General features: G+C 24.6%; 3 protein-coding genes across 6 annotated transcripts in view; 1 reads left to right on the forward strand and 2 right to left on the reverse strand.

Annotated features, from left to right (window-relative positions):
* Nucleotides 1-1,960: 1,960 nt before the first annotated feature.
* Nucleotides 1,961-4,981, reverse strand: LOC112689608 (origin recognition complex subunit 4). Of its 2 annotated transcripts, XM_025563391.1 has the most exons (8): nt 4,698-4,981; nt 4,256-4,438; nt 3,773-3,932; nt 3,051-3,202; nt 2,692-2,991; nt 2,502-2,610; nt 2,263-2,441; nt 1,961-2,185 (listed from the first exon to the last, which is right to left on the reverse strand). In XM_025563391.1, the coding sequence occupies exons 2-8, from the start codon at nt 4,433-4,435 to the stop codon at nt 2,018-2,020; spliced, it is 1,248 nt and encodes a 415-aa protein (XP_025419176.1). In that variant the 5' UTR covers nt 4,436-4,438; nt 4,698-4,981; the 3' UTR covers nt 1,961-2,017. The 2 variants fall into 2 exon arrangements, with proteins under 2 accessions (XP_025419176.1, XP_025419177.1); XM_025563392.1 differs by lacking the exon at nt 4,698-4,981 and having other exon boundaries at nt 4,273-4,362.
* Nucleotides 4,982-5,211: 230 nt separating this feature from the next.
* On the forward strand, nt 5,212-14,493 carry LOC112689609 (E3 ubiquitin-protein ligase arkadia-like). Of its 3 annotated transcripts, none has more exons than XM_025563395.1 (12): nt 5,212-5,443; nt 7,820-8,199; nt 9,807-10,023; nt 10,082-10,371; nt 10,429-10,598; nt 10,800-11,323; nt 11,618-11,807; nt 13,147-13,232; nt 13,302-13,407; nt 13,475-13,687; nt 13,774-13,859; nt 13,926-14,493. In XM_025563395.1, exons 2-12 carry the CDS (start codon nt 7,986-7,988, stop codon nt 14,089-14,091), a joined length of 2,262 nt encoding a protein of 753 aa, XP_025419180.1. In that variant the 5' UTR covers nt 5,212-5,443; nt 7,820-7,985; the 3' UTR covers nt 14,092-14,493. The 3 variants fall into 3 exon arrangements, with proteins under 3 accessions (XP_025419180.1, XP_025419178.1, XP_025419179.1); XM_025563393.1 differs by having other exon boundaries at nt 5,213-5,443; nt 11,615-11,807; nt 13,926-14,091; XM_025563394.1 differs by lacking the exon at nt 5,212-5,443 and having other exon boundaries at nt 7,986-8,199; nt 11,615-11,807.
* Nucleotides 14,494-16,499: 2,006 nt separating this feature from the next.
* Nucleotides 16,500-18,047, reverse strand: part of LOC112689612 (protein krasavietz) — a 7,334-nt gene continuing 5,786 nt past the window's right edge. Inside the window, exon 8 of the mRNA XM_025563397.1 lies at nt 16,500-16,693. Coding sequence (XP_025419182.1) covers nt 16,665-16,693 — 29 coding nt within the window. The 3' untranslated portion in view covers nt 16,500-16,664. The remainder of the gene's footprint in view (nt 16,694-18,047) is intronic.

An 18,047-nucleotide genomic window follows, 5' to 3' on the forward strand; every position in this document is an offset into this window, starting at 1 on the left:
GTAATCGAGCAATAAGGAATATAAAACCAAAGCTAGATGAGAAAAGGATAGTAGGTAGTTATAAGAGCAGTCCTAATATTGATGCTACAATTGACGAATTAAACAGTTTTAGTGGCTACATCAGGAGATTTAGATTAAAAGAAAACATTTAATTAAAATGTATATTTAGAATTATAGCAATAATAAATCTATATAAATATAAAATTATTAGCATTATATGGATGTGAAACATTGATTTTAAATAAAAAAAAAGATGGAAACATGCTAGAGGTTCTATTTATATGAAGCTGGGAAAAAATGGAAAATATAATATAAAAAGAAATTAAGATAAAAAAGAAATTTTAGATTTGGTAAATAAAAAAATAATTTTGCTAAAATGTATAAGATCAAGTATATAATACTTATACACTGAGACATAAAAAGAAACTCTATACCTACCATCATATTAGATTTTAATAACAAGAAGGTATTAATGTTAGAAGACAAATATGGGAAAAAAGCCAAGTATATAATACCTATATGAATCATTCATCAAAAAAAGCAAGAAACAAATTGTAAAAACAACTCAAGAATAAGACAAATGCAAAAGAAATGTGAAAAAATTATTTTATCGCAAACAATAATTATTAGGTACCAACAATTAAAAAAATATATATTTATCTTAATGCAATGTACTTGTATACATTTAGTGAGAAATTTTTGTATGAGTAGTATTGAAAAATTAAATAATGATGAAGCAAACCACATGAATTTCGACTGCAGAGTCATTAGACTAAGAATTTAATCTAAGTCAAGAATAAAGTCAAGAAAAAGTCATAAAATCCTAAATAACTTTTATTTTTCTTAAAAAGATCAAGGTATTATGTGGTATTTGATTTTCTAAATGGTTTCTGGATTAACCTCCCATTAACTAATATGTGTACTAATACATTCATAATACAGCATTGCTACATCTAAATAAAAAGTGAAATTAATTAATAAACATATTTACATATTTATGGAAATTAAAGATTAATTGTCAATATATATATATATATATTACTTTATTGTTTTTTAAAAAAATGTTGTGGTTTTATTAATTTACTTTTAATTGGATTAATTTTTTTTATCCAAAATTCTATTATAAACTATAGAAGAAAAAAAAAATATAGAAAGAAAAAAAAGGACAGAAGTATTTTTTTTACAAATAATGCATAATAGTAAGTACTGCATTTATTTTGTTATTTATAGTAAAAATTTATCTTATTTTACATGTTTACAGTTAATTATTCTCATAGCAGTAATTAAATAAAAACAAAACATTTAAACCATAATATATAGAACATATTATTTTTAATTTTATTCAAGCTTTAATGAATACAAAATCTACTAAAGCTGCTATTTAAAAAAAAACTAATATTTTTATACTTAATAATTCAGTTTTATGTACAAAACATTTTCTAAAATATGTATATTTATGTATAACTGTATTAACTTTATTTCAATGGGGACCAGAAAATATCTTTATTTAAAAAACATTTTCAAATAAGGAACAATATATTTGCTCTTGTATTCAACTTTAATTTCTTCAGTTTTTTAATTAAGTTCACATAGTATAATATAGTAAACAAAGTCTAAAAATTATTTATTTATTTTTCAGGTCCAAATGAAAAATAATAATTTTACCTAAATGTTAAAATAAAACTAATATTAACAAATACAAAATTGATTTAGACAAAAATAATCCATAAAAACATATACTATGTAATATATTTGTATAAATGTAATTTTACCTATTTCAAATTTCCCATTTTGACTTATCACAATAAATTTTATTTTATTGACTTAGAAACAATAAATAAAAAAAACTATTAAAAGTTTTGATGATATTTTTAAAAATTTATAATAAAAGTTCAAATTATAATTTAATCAGAAATCTAACCTTTATATTAAATTTATTAGAAAAATAATTGAATGTCACATTTTAAAATAAATACACTAAATTAATAATAAAAAAGGAACTTAATTAAGAACTAACTTAAATAATATTACTATCTATCCACTGTAATATCACTGGTGGTAATCTATAATATAGGTTTGAAGCAGCTTTCATTTTATCCAAATTGACTGATGATTTGTACAGTCGATATTCTTTTAAAATATTTTTATTCTCAATAGCAGTAACAGGTTGAATTAATTCCATAATCTAAATTTTTTAACATACAATTGAGAATAAGTAAAGAAGTCAAAAAAAAAAAAAAAAAAAATTCTATGCAACTTAACAGATATTCTTTCGAAAGCTTTTATAATAACTTGTCTTTTAGTTACAAGCAATGAAGAGTTGCGTGATGCAAATTTACAGTAGCGAGCATAAATCATTTCAAAATTAAATGGTTCTTTATTATAAATTTCTGAATGATGACAAATTGAAATCATTAAACATAGTTCTAATACTGATAGGCCTATAAAAAAAAGAAATTATACAATTTATTACTCTAATAACAAGATTTCTAGAAAATTACCTAGTAAATTAACCAGGGTCAAATCTTGTTTATATAAAGAATTAAAACTACAAATCAAATTTTCAACCATCAGCATTTTATCTTTTGATAAATTTGAAAGTGCCATAAACTGAAATCATACAAAATATTAGTATTTTTTAATTAAAAAAAAAATATATATATATATATATCTAATAACTTGAGTACTTACAACAAGCATGTTTAATTTTGTATTATTATTACTTAATTTTAGGAGATCGTTCATTAAATCTTGTAATTGTGGATCTGATATCAACAAGTTAATATTGTTATTCCAGTTTTTACGTACATCAGACTCTATTTTACAATCTTTACTTAATTGAAGTAAACATTTTAATCTTCCTAATAGTTCATGAGGTTCAGAAGGGGGTTTTATCATCAAAATATTATGGGAAAATCTGGATTTTACTCGTTTTTCCAACAATTCAATAACATCAATACGTGATGACACACCAATAATACTTAATGGATTCTAAAACATAGGATGCATAAAATAATACATAACTAACAGCATTTAATTAAAAAAAATACCTGTTGAGATTGAACAGCATCAAATAAGTTATATAATAATGTTTGATTCGTATGAGAACAAAACATATCAAATTTATCTAATACCATAATAATTGATTTTGAAGCCATTTTATTTCCAGCTCGAAAACTCTCCAGTAAAAAACATATATTATCTAAATAAAATCATTAATATTAAACTGAATTAATACATACAATAATTATTTATTATTTATAAATATAGTAATAATAATTATTAATTTAAGTATAATTTCAACAATTTTTTTCTCTGAATAAAAATTGAAAAAAAAGGATGTTCCACAGTACAATTAATATATCTTTAACTCCCTACATTCTTGTACAAAAAAATTATGAATAATATAACATTAAATAATCATACAAAATTTGTAAATTTATATTTGATATCCATATATAATATGATATAATATATCCAGAAACAATATATACAATTAGAACATTTAGAAAAGAGTTAATAATTTACAGCAATAATCAATAAATAACCATAATGTAAGACCAACAGTAATACAATATCAGTCAATCATGCTGCAACAAGATGACCTATATCAGTTACACTCAGAGAATACATCATGCATAATTAATTTTAATATTGAATTAAATTAAGACAATTTTTTACTTTATAGTACTAAAATATTACAAATAAAATTTATACTTAATACTTTTATAGAATATGGTTAATATTGATAAGATTTTTTAAGAATACAAACCAGCGTAAGATCCTTCAACATAAGCTCCATCCAAATTTTTTATTTGAAGTTGTTGAATAATACTTTTAAGAGCCAAATTATCATCTGTATGAATAAGACCATTTAACATTACAAGTGTATGTGAATCAGGTAAAAGTTCTTTTATTACAGATTCTATTAACTGGAAATAATAATATATTTAAATTAAAAGGTCAAATAACAATTGAAGCGCTCGGCCGAACAACGGGACAAGCGCCAATCTCGGCAATATTACGTTTATCGATGGAGTATCGGGGCACGAGTACAATTTATTGTATATGTTCACTACCGCATTGAAATTCCAATAAAAATAGATTAAAAGGCAATAATAAGTTTAGTTTTAAGTCGTGGAAATGGTCCGTAATATTTTAAACACCTCCATTGTAAAATGCGCTCAGTGGCACTTGTCCCGTTATTCGGCCGAGCGCTTCAATTGTTAATAGTATTATCTGTATAATGTATTACCACAGATTTACCACAACCTCTAGGTCCAAGTACTATTACAGAGTCACTTTCTCCATAATCAATAGTTTTCTTAACTATTTGTAAAAGTTCACTTCTTTCTGTATCAAATCCATAAAGCTGATCATTTAAAATTATTTTTTTCTTTATATTTTGTATACAAATACCAAAATCAGTTCCCATAATCTATAAAAATGTTATTTATGAATATAAATTAACTAACGTAAAAAGTATATGGTAATATGATGCAAATATAAAATAAAGTATATTACCATAAAAAATAAGCATGTATTGTACTGAAAATTAATTTTATATACAAATATCTAGTTAACACGAAAAATACTTAAAATTACATTTCTTGTCATCAATGTATGGTAAATTAAAATTGATAGTAACTTCATAAAAAATAATTTTAACATAATATGCATAAGCAATATATACTTACAAGTTATAATATTTAATTACGTGCTCCCAAAAATAGACATTCAATGATAACTGTTTACTTGAAATATTTGAAAATGATTTATTCAACACAACATAAATAACAATTTTAAAATGTGCAATGTTTAAATAAACGAATAGATAATTTGTACGTGTTAAAAGTAGAATTACGAATATTCCTCTAAAAGGGCTAAAAAATTGACTAACATCAAGTTCATATTATTTAAAACTGAGCAAATGTGATTGGGAGAACAAGACTTCAAAGATGAGATCTAAGGGATAGACAATTATTATTTATAAGTGATGATAAGGAAACATTTGGCGGTAAAGGTGAGGTGATAACGTAAACTAAGTGATTGGTGTTATCAGGTGGAACCTGGACGGGCGGTGGTTTATGCATAGATCATTATTATCTTTTTGGGTTGGCGACACTGTGTTTGCACATCCATATGGTACTACGCAAAATGGCGTTTCCCAATACGCACAGTGCGCTGCTACAGTGCTACGCTACCTTCTATACATTCACCCCCCCCACACTGCTGCATCAGTCGTGCGTCTGCTGGTGTTTTTTTTTTTTGTTCACGTGAAATGTTATTTTGTTTTCGTCAAGAAAAACAAAAAACATAAAAAAAAAAAAAAATGAGTTATTTCTATAAATTTAAAATCTCTGCTTGAGTTCTTTGCAATAATTTTCCCTGCAGCACGCGGTAGTGTTGGTCGTTGAAGAATGGACGCGGACGTATCGAAAAGGTAACAATTTTGATAAATAACAAAAACATTCGTGTCGACGTGTGTGCTATAATGGCCAGTACATTGTAGGACACAACCTTCACTCTTACCGCGATTTTGTAACTTAACTACTGCGTTATCTTAGTATAAACAACTTAATTCCCTTCATCGTTCCCCAACGAACACGTAACGTCATTAATTATTATATTTCCGCCTATAGTCGAAATTCGCGTGCATGTTCATTCTGAAGCCGTCGTGTTCATTGTTTTGCTTCTACTCGTTCCTCGAGAGACGGAATACATTTTTTGCTTCCTCTATACGATCTTTAATTTGATGAAACTATCAATGTTATTTTTTCTATATTCAATATAATTTTCTTATTTTATATGATTGACATCAAAGTATTGAGGTATGAAATGTATCTTGATATAAGTTATGAACATAAGTTTGCGTATATACACTTTCTATTTATAATATACATTATTCTGTTCCTAATTTTTGCATTTTTAAATTTAAATTCGCTTACATTTTTCATTTTCTTCTAATTAAATTGTTGTATGTCAGTATCAAAGTGTTTAATATGATGTAGGTATATATATATATATGTACGTAGTACATTTTTGAAAAATAGGATACTTGGTTTTAGAAATAATATACTGAATATCTTATTTAAAACATAAAAAACGAGAAATTTAAACATTTCACTTTGATTATACTTTAAAATTTACCCATAAGCACTTATTCATTGTACTTTAATATGTAACAGTATTTATTGATTTAATTGACATGTATTTACATATTGTTTTGTCTTATTTACTTTTGCTGAAAACCCCTATTTTTTAATATGTTCCTATGTGTAGTATTTGCCCCTATACTTTAATATATACCCCTATATTGTAATAGTCAGGATTTACTCATTATATCTTATAATAGTTAAATAAAAAAGTTGACCGAATACAATCATGTGAGTTATATTCATACATTTTTCCTTGCTCCCTTATATTATTATTTATACTTATTAAATAAAATTGTTTTAATTTTGTTAATAATTTCCATTTAGGTAATTTAGCTAAAATTTTTAGTACTTCTCTGTTTTCTAATATTTAGTTTATATTCAAATTATATTAAAGTATGTATTGCCTTATTATTTGAAGAATTGTATGATAAATAATATGTTTTTATTTTATTTTATTTTTTGTACCTCCATTTTTAAAAAGTATTGTTATTAATTTTTAAACATAAAATGTAATTGCATAGTAGGTAGAAGAGGTACTATACACTTTATTAATTTTATAATTTTTCTTTTGTGATAATAATTTGTTAATATTATACATTTATTTTTATTGATATCGGAATCTTAAAATATGTATTTAATAAAACTTGATATAAAAAACAAATATTTATATTATTAAACAAAATAATTTTTTATATTCCTTAGAAAATAATTAAAATTAAAATTGACCTTACAACTGTTTAATGTCTGCATTTGATATACCATTAGATGATATAGTGTTTAAATAATTGATTTTTATTATAGCTATTTTATCTACTGAAACCATTATGTATGTTTGTATCTAAAAGATTTTATTATCATATTAATATAAAGTAAATAAATAATTATCAATCAATTATGTAATATTTTTCTTTATTTGTTTTCTATACCTGTTAATCTTTTTTTCCAAAAATTATATTTATGATCCAGATTATACATAAAAATATCTAATTATTGCATAAGCCACAAATTGTTGATTAACCTTAAAATCTATTCAGAAAAATAGTTTTTATTCTGGATAATATTGTCTATGAATAATTTAAAAGTTTTAAATTGTAGATTAATAGATAATGTTCAACAAATATTCATATTTTATATTAATATTAATTAAAAAAATATAGTTGATATTATATCATCATGTTTGTTATCATTTAATGTGATGTAAAATTGTTTTATATTATCATTTCTGGTGATTTTATACTGTGTAGCACTATAATGAGTGAATGACATTCAAGATATCACTATTTTTCGTTAAAAATGTAGAAAACAATTTCATTTGATTCACAAAATAATTTTTTCTACCAATTTAATAATTGTCTTTCCCCTCTCCAATTTTAATGACTAGAAAAAATGTAATGCTTAATATTTTTATGTAATTTAAGTTTAATATCATGAACATTTGCCAGGGTTATTTATATAATCCATTATCGATCTATCATCTATTATATCATTAATTATTACCAATTATTAACTTGTGAAATAAATACATTTAAATTTGTGTTCGTAATAATATTGAGCCCCCTCCTGATAAAAAAATTTCTAGGCATACCCTGATTATCTTATATTTTTCAAACACAAGTGTGCTCAATATTTATTTATATAATTAAGTTTTGTTCTGTTTTCAGGTGAAATGAGTTGATAATGGATTTTCAGCTTTGGTTATTTGGTGACTATTTCTGCTGTTATCTTTGAAACTTATGTTTTGATCTTTACCTTTTGTTTTATTTGTTATCCTTTGTTCAATCAATTATATTATCCTTATTCGGCTAGCTCAAATATTTTTTTTTCCCAATGGCGGATCAGTTAAATGAAACTAGCACTACAACCTCTAATCATGGTGATACCTGGTCAAGTACTACAAAGATACCAGCAGATAGTGATGTTCCTGATAATGTCCCTAATGGTCAAGAAACTCATAGTTTTGCTGATCTATTGAGTACTGCATTCACAGCCACTGGACCTGTACCTAGTCCACCAGCAGATACAGAATCAAACATGCAGTTAGGTCAGTGTACATTTACTAATTTCATTTTTATTTTTATTTTTTTTTATTCAAATAATTTTTTTGATTCTGAAAATAAAATATGTTTAAAATCTTGTTAAATACAAAGACTCTGGTTCTTTATGTGATAAAATGTTTGCATTTATTATAAAATAATGGAATTTTAAATCAATAACTCAATTATTTCCTCAAAGAATATGCATAGAAACATTGACTTGCTAAATTTGTTATTTACTTAGCATCTATCATTTTTAAATTTGTTACTCTAAAATAATCACTTTGTATCTCTGAAAATTTTTTATTTAATTATTTTAAATACCTAGGTATTTATTTGAATTGCAGTATTATTCACATCTAAATTCATAAATTAAAGATGTTAGTGCTGTACATTGTAGTTTTTATTATTTTTATATCCTGAATTTAATATTTGTAATTATACAAAAGTAAGTATTCTTTGAACCATTATATCTTAAATTATAATCTCCTAACTGTTATAGTAATGTTTAGACTAAAATTGCATATATTTTTTTGTTATATTTTATTACTTAAAATGATAGTGTTATTCATTGAATGCTATTAATATTTATTGTTACAAACAAAGCTGTGGTCAAATTTTATTTTGTTTTCGAATAATTTATAAATTAAATTATTTTATACATATCTCATTAGTTATTAATGAGAATATTTATAATTATAAATTTTAAATTTAATTTACTAATGACTAGTATTTTAAAATTTATTATTAATTTATTTCATCTTAAATTTAACTTGTACAATTCATCTAAATTATAAATATTAATTTACTTTATATTTGATTTTATAATAATGTTTTACTTGAAACTATTTGCTGTAATGTTTATGGCAAAGGTAAAATAAAAAAAAATTTGAAAATCTAACTGTACTTAAGGTGGAATAAAACCTAAAATTATGTTATATTACTAATAGTATAAATATCTGATATATTGCATTTATTATTTTCTTTTGATGGTTGTTTACATTTTCTTAATTGATTTATTTGAATGGAAATTGTTGGGTTTCAACTAACTATTTCTTGTTAAATGTTTCAATTAATTTAACTAAATTTAAATTAATGGTGACATAACATATTCAAATACATCATATTCAATTAAAACAAATAATTATTTTGTTGGTAATAGAATATTATACTACATTATATTGAATGATTATTTTTACCTACTAAATAAAATATATGTTAGTATATTATTTAGGAAAATTTAAATAAATTCTTATTTTAAAAAAAAATGTAATATGAATTAAAACAATAGATTAAAAGTATAATATTATATACCCTAATACCTAAGTATTTACCATTAGTACAAGAATTTTTTTTTATTATAGTTATTTTTTTCGTAATTAATTAAATTCTTTTCAATGTATGGACATATTGGCCCTTAATTGAAATACTACTATTAATTACCATCATACATATATATTATTTGTAGTTAGAATCCTAAACAAATTACTTCATGTATTCATTGATTTAAATACATATAATTATACTTTTTATAGCAATATCAGGATTTATAGTTTAAACACCTTTGTGTGTTTGTTAATTTTAAAAAAAATGTTTCAACTGTTTTTATTCTTAGGGAATGAAATGGATTATGACCCATTATTTGCTGAAGGAAGTGATTTAGAGACTGAAGATACACCTCAAGAGTTTTCTCCTTTAAACTCTGATATATGGCGGTATGGAAATACCCTTATAGAGACACCTTGGTCTGTTCCGCGTACAGACGATTCATCCAGTCGAACTGTCAATCATCCAGTCCCATCTACTCAGTCGTCTGAAATGGGAAGAAAAAGGTATTTTTAATATAGTAACTTATTTAAAATTTAGTTTTTAATTATATCATATTGTTAGATCATTATTGTCCGGTGATAACAATTTACGAATGAAAACTGGTAAACCTGATACAAATCGTCCATTAACTTATCCCCGACATCATCAAATGTCTAACCGAATGTATAGACCACAACGTTTTGGTCCAGATCAAATGTCTTCATCTGCATATACATCTATTAATAATCAAGGAAATTATAAATATACACAACGACCACATTCTCAGATACATACTACTACAGCTCCAAGTGATCATTCTATAGCAAGTTCTTCAAATCAAACTAGAATGATAAATCCTCAAACATCATCTGGTAAGTTAAAAATTATTATTTAACTGTACTTAATGTAATCCATATATATTGTTTTAGCTAATGAATTTCCTGTTTATGGTACGGGAACTTCACAACCCATTCGTTATAGTAGTAATGATCCTCGTATTAGACCTGAATGGACAAATGTGATGGATGCTGATGATGAAGATAGTGGAATAGAATTAGTAACAGTCAACAACTATCAACAAAGAAATATTAATCAACTTGTAAGTAAACTTGTATTATAAATGTAGAAACTTTGAACTAACTATTAAATTCACCATATATTTATCTGTGTTGCAATTTACTTCATAATTTTTTTATTTATATTTATTCTTATTACCTATATTTATTGTATATTTATTTAGATTAAAATTGTTTTTGTAAATAATAATATTGGTTAAATTTCATTATTAAATTGTTAACAGCCAACTGGTCCACCCATAGTAGATTTAACTCAAGAATCTGAAGAGATTGCTGATCCTTTGATGAATCATTCAGGAAGAACACCTCAAGCTGATATATCAATGGGCCATACAATGTATAACCGTTACCCAATAATTCAACCACAACGACAATATGTTGGTCATTCTAGCTTGCGTTCTGTGCCTAATTACAATCAGCAATTTCCTCCTAATCCGTCCCCTCTTTATCGAAATGATGTAATTTTCATGGACCAACCTCCTCAAGCTCCTTGTGTACACTCAACACACCCACCACCAGGAACTCCTGGATGGCCACCTCTTTGCAATCAGTGTCATAATACTTCAAGGGTTGTTTTTGGAATGGGTAGTCATATACATCCAGCACACCACCACCATCATGGTATGATGGCTACACATCCAATTCCTCCATGTGTACCTTCAAATGTACCTTTATATCATCAAAGACTATGGTACAATCAACATAGAATACAAGAAATGCAGAGAAGAAGAATGGATATGATGAATGGGTAAGAACATTTTAATATATTGTTTCACTTATCATTTATAATAAGTTCCAAAGTATTGTGTATCAATAAAAATTTAATTTGTATTAATTTTTATTTTATCTAGTTTATTATGTATTTTTTTTTATAAAATGGTGATATACATATATATAATGTAATTATATACTAGTTCTTAAACAAATTTTTGGATATAGATAGTTACATTTGTCCTGTAAAAAAATATTTGGCTCAAAATATTGTGTATCAATATTTATATTATACATATAATATTACAATCATAATTTAATTTTTCAGTAGTTCTGTGCGATCAATAAGAAGTATACCACCAGTTTCATGTATGCAGGGATATCAACAACCTCCTCAAGCAACACCTGTTCATCCATCAATCCAAACAATTCATACTGTGTTGCCCTCACCTCAACAACCAAATGTGTTCAGCCGACCAGAAGTTATTACTTCACGTAGGCTTGGTCCTACTGCCGTTATTGTAAGTAAATCCATATATAATGTTCAATAATTTTTCGAAATTAGTTTAATTTTAATTTTAAATTAAGTATTTTTATTTATAAGAAATATATATATATAAAAATACAGACTCACTATAAGATATTTGACTTAAGAATTTAAAGCTCATGAGATTTTTTTGTATAACTATAAATTCAAAAATAATTTAATATTTGTGGCTTAGATCTATTTTGGCTTATTTGTTTTTAATAGTTTATTCGGCTCAATATGTATGTTGAGTTTAGACAACAGCAAGTTAATTCTTAATACTCATCCGTAATTTTTTTTCTTATATTGAAAATTTGAGAGTTCATATGTTAATGAGTTAAACATTTTTTTTCACATAAAAACAAAAAAATGGTACTCAAGTCCTTAATTTGTTAGTATGTATTTTAAAAAAAGATTAGCCAAAATGTTAATAGTTTATAATATTTAAATAAAAAACTCTGTGAACTCAATTTATTAAACTAAATTTTTAAATTTGAATTTTAGAGTATGAATTACAGTTCTACCAGTATTTTTTTTATGTTTTGATAATTTTGGTCTTATAAGAAACTAAAAATAATCAATTAATAATTTAGTTATTTAGCCTGGAGTATTATTTATGCAATGTACAACTATTTTCGAATTAACAAAAATGTATTTTTTGATAAATCAATTACATTTTTAATTTAAAACCGGTATACATTACAAATATAATAATACTCTAGGCTTAGCATTTATTTATTTTATTTTATTAAAATATTAAAATTTAAATGAATTATTTGGTTTAGTATTTTGATTAATTTGTAAAATTCTTTTCATAATCTGGATTTGGACCTAGACTTGTTTCAATAAAACTGCTTATGTTAAGAGTTATTTTCTTTATTTTTCATACTTTCTGCATTGCTCCAAGATATGCTTGATTAGCATATTGGTGGGTTTCTTTTTACTGTTTGTTAAATTTGATTTTATTTGTTTTGGTGTCCTATTTATTTTTCCATCGCAAGGTAATGTTTTCTGTAATCTGTTATAATATATCTGTGTATGTGGAATTTTAATATATTATAATAATGTATTGCATGTTTATTTTTACAAAAATATTTTATGTACTTTTTAAAAATGTCCAATATTACTGGTTTCACTATATCCTTGTAAAGTGTTAGTTAAATAAAAATGTATGTCAAATAAAGTTAATATTTTCATTTTAAAATGTAATAATTATGTTCTTTTTATAACCCTTATATAGTGAAACAATTATCAATTTAACTACAATTTTTAAATCTTATGTGATAGAATTAATCTCAAACACATATCTCATTAGTATTTCTTGAATATTTTAGACCTTATCTCCTCCAACTGATGGAATAGAACAAGTACCTCCATCTTCATTACAGACAGAAATTGTGGTCCAAAGTGGTTCTTCAAGGTAATTTTTGTATTTTAATTTTAGATCAATTAATTAAATATATTTTTTTGATTTACTTAATTTTTTTAGCGACGGTAGTCATCCTCATATTCATCATTATTATAATTATCATCCTCCTGGTCGAATGCACCATGTACGCATTAGTATTGGAGCGCCGTCAGGCACTATTGTTAATGTAAGTGTTAATTATTTTATTTTTTATAACTATCTTCCATTAAAACTACTTGATTCAACAAATATAGGCAACTCCGGGCTCAACAATACCATCCCAGCCAAATGCTGATATACCTCAAATACCACCACAAATAGGAGCATTACCCATGTTAACACGACACTTATCGTATCGACTAGAAGATTACTTACGATTAATGGAACAACGTCGTATTCACATGATGAACCGTGGTGCCTCTAAAGACACAATAGAAAAGAATACTTTTCCTCATAAATATAAACGTGTAAGTAATTCTATTAGTTTTTGCGATAAACAATTTTTACATAAAAATAAATAATTATTAATGAGTAATTTATTTGTTGATGACAGATTAAGAGATCTTCAGATGAAATGGAAGATAACACGGAGAAGTGTACTATTTGTCTTTCAGATTTTGAGGATACTGAAGATGTAAGGTATGTATAAGTTACATTTTAATAATAAATAATTCATAGTTGACTTATAAAATAATCACTTTATAGGCGTTTACCGTGCATGCATCTGTTTCATATTGAGTGTATAGATCAATGGTTGTCATCTAACAAGCGATGTCCAATATGTCGTGTAGACATTGAAACCAAAGAAACTAAGGATGCTGCCTCTGGCTCACCTTTATCATCTGAAAATCCATTTATTGTACCGACTTGACACGAAGAACTGGTGGTTTTACCACCAGCTAACTCGTGTTCCACCTCTTCCTCTTGAATCATGTGTAAAAAAGAAAGAGGGAGGAAATGATTGTTTTGCTGTAATAGTATTCCACTGCTAAATATTATACTTCTAAAGGTTTTATTGTAACCATTAAATTAAATTTGTTACCCTCACCATACACACTTTAGGGTCTTGCGTGTGATAAAATATGAAAGAAAAAAATCAATCACACTAGTGTGCGCGAGCTTTTCCATTCATAATGTGATAATTTTTTCGTTTTTTTTTTTAAGCATTTTGCATGTTTTCGTTTTTGGTAGAACTTATAACTTATGTGTTTTATCTGTCGTGCAATTAATTCTCCCTACTCCTTTGCCCTTTTTTAAAGAAGCGTGATGGGCATTTATTCAATGTTGGAGATTTTAAAGTTGTCTTTTAAATAGTATTATAGAGTTTATCCACTAAATAATACTTTTAATTTTTAAACACTTACAAATACAAAACTTTTTGTCAATTGTAAAGAGAAAATTTGTATTTGATTTTCTTTAGGATTTCAGATTTTTATTTACTTATTTTCAACTTATTTCTTAATAATCCAAGAGTACTTCTTTTGAACTGTGACAATATTTACTATTCACTTTGTACAAAATGTAAAACAAAATCATTTTACGTTATGACTTGTTGTTGGCAGAGTTAAACTTTTAAATTCAGTTTTAATCTTTATCGTTCATTATAAATACTGAATCATGTAGATTTTACTTATTTCTTTATATATATATATATATATATATATATATATTGTAACAATTATTAGCATTTAATTTTTGTCCTCGGGTCCCTTTATTGTTTACATTAACTGCACATATTAAGTTTATAAATAATGTGCAGAAGACATATCCATTGAGTTTTTTTTTTCAATTATTAGTGTTACTCGATAACTTTGTTATAAAAAAAAAATGTGGTCGTGAGTAGCTTCTATGTTGTTCGTAGTGATATATATTTACATATATTATATATAGTTTAGGTATTATTTTTACTATTATTTTATTATTTTTATTATTATTATAAATATAAAATATTATTTCATATTTTTAATTAATTAATTGTGTCACACTTATCGAATTTACCTATACCCTAAGTACCTGCAATATAAATTATTTAAAAATAAATATCAAGTTTTAACTATTTAGTGACGGTCGCTTTAAATTAATCTTTGGATATATATAGTTATTATAAACATATATTTTTTTCATTTTAACAAACCATCGTAAATAATTTAATAATAGATTTATATGAAAAAATATTTGTTAACTTGCATAATACATTTAGTGAATTTTCAATTTAAAATACCAATGAAATTTATCAATATATTCATGTATTATACTTCCTACTATTATGTATATGCTCGTTAATATTAAAAATAACGCTACAATATAGTGAATATCTGATGTTTGCATATTAATGTAATTATATACAGCTAATTGTTAGCCATATTGCTATAAAAGTTTTCTGCTCAGAGTGATAATTGTCGTTGACTACTACTACTGTTCCCTTGTCTTTTTTTTTTATTGATCTCTTTAGTTTTTAAGCACATTTGGATTATATACTAAAAGAAAATAACTTGCGCTGCATAACACTCAATTGTACCAGTAACTTGATAAATTAAAATTGGTTTACAAAACTCCCTATCTGTATTAAAATTGTATTTTTTTTTTTTTTTTTTTTGTTTAATAATGCCAAGTGTATTGTGATAACTAAAAACTTAAAAACAAATGTATATGTTCTTTTCTTATTATTATTATTATTATTATTATTGATGAACACCTCTTCCAGTTTCCATGTGAATGACAATGTCGCTTTATTATTATTATTATCATAATTATATATATTTTTTTTTTACTAGATATTCGTATGTATTTATTTTGTATAACTATTGTTATATCTATTTTAACAAAACGATAAAATGGAAATTAATTAGACTAAATCGCATACTTATGTGTATTGAGACCAATTGTGACCCTGAGATTAATGATTTCATACTAAGCCAAAATCATCACTTGTAGCCAATGTATGGATATATATAGCTAACATAACATATAAGCTATGTTAAGAAAAACACTTTAATTAAAAAATAATTTTGTTTATTAAAAAAAAACAACACTTATACAGCCATACACCACTGCAGTTAATACATTTATATGTTAATATATGATGTAACAGAATACAATTATTTTTTCGTTGCTATTGTGATCATCTTGTGTAGGTACGACAATTAATTATAACATCTTTGAATGACTAAAATTTATAATTATAACTATTTTTGTTTGTTCATTACTAATATGCTCAAAAAAAAAAAATGATAATTACAAATCATTTGTTTTCACCTATAAAAAATTAATATAATCATACATATCATTGGTGTTTTTATTTAAAAAAAATATACATAGGTAATGAAACAAGTTTATAATAGAATCCTTGGTAAGTTTTCAATTTTGGTCGTTGGCTGACATCCGTGTGTTAATGCTTCTTATTTTTTTTTTACTTAAATGTTTATTTTCAGGCCATTTTTTTTTTTAGTCTTCATCTTCACCAGACCCAGATTCTGAAAAAATAGAATTCCATTTTTCAGTAAATAAATTTTAATAAAAACCTAAATTCTCAATAAAATAAATTTATGTATAAACACTAAAGGGTGGAACTCAGATAAAAATATATGAGCACTGAAGGCAACTGTTCATTGCTTAAATTCCTCCGTTAAGCATAGGATCCTTTGTAAAAGTAACTAAAAGCATTACCCAAAACAAAGGTTATTAAAGATATGATCTATGAAATATATAGATTTTATTTTTATTGAGAATATCATACACTAGTATTATGAAGACCACAATATTGTCAAACTGATTGTTTATCTATTGACTAGATGTTGCAATACTTAGATTAGAATCTAAGAAGTTAAATATTATCATTAATTAACAAATTCTTGTTCTAAAGGTGTACTAAATATATTTCATTATAGATGGTATTTTCAAATTGAAGTAAATTAATAATAAGAAAAATAATTATTCTTAATTTAATATTTAGTATTTAATAATATCCCATTTTTATTTTTAATGTGTAAGTGCAATGGTTTTTGTCAAAATAATAAACATAATAACATTTTAAGCAAAAATAAAATTATCTAAATAACACAATGAGAGTTGTTACTTGATTCAATCAATTATTTCACTAACAATAGAAAAGAAGAATTTTTGTTTTTAAATAGTATGTATATATTTATGTGTTAAAAAGTAGTGTAATTATCATTTTCTTATTATTGTATATTTAAAATCGATAATAATATAATAAACGTTTTGTAAAATTAAATTTGCTGCCAGATCAAGGACAAAAACTGAAGTTTACAAAAATGTGTTCCAATAGTTTTAAATATTATGAAAAACAAGGAATTATATCAACATTTCATCATAAATATGTTATAAATTTCAGATAACAAAAAAAAAAATTCATATCTTTAGGGATTGAAACTTTTACATGCATAACATAGGCTACCTATTCAGACTTAAGCCATAAGGTCACATGCATATTTTAAAACACTTTATTTTGTTGAATAATTATAATTAATTATAATTATATAAATTATTATAATTATAAATAAATTATAATATGAGACCTACACTATAGTTAGTAGGTACATTAAATTCAAGTAAACTTGTTTTTTGTATTACGATGTACTGTGACTATTTCGATAGTGTGGCAATATTTTAAGACACATATTAAATTAGATCACAGCAGTGATATAAATGTACAATTGTATGAACATAAGAGGGTGGAACTCAGACGAAAATGTGCGAGCACCGAAGGCAACTGTTCAAAATAAATCAATATTTTTCTGTTAAGCATTAGATCCTTTACAAGAAACAGTAAAAGCATCACCAAGACAGAGATAAGGATGTAAAAAA

This window comes from Sipha flava, unplaced genomic scaffold, assembly GCF_003268045.1.
Source record: "Sipha flava isolate LNK unplaced genomic scaffold, YSA_version1 45_pilon_pilon, whole genome shotgun sequence".
NCBI lineage: Eukaryota > Metazoa > Arthropoda > Insecta > Hemiptera > Aphididae > Sipha > Sipha flava.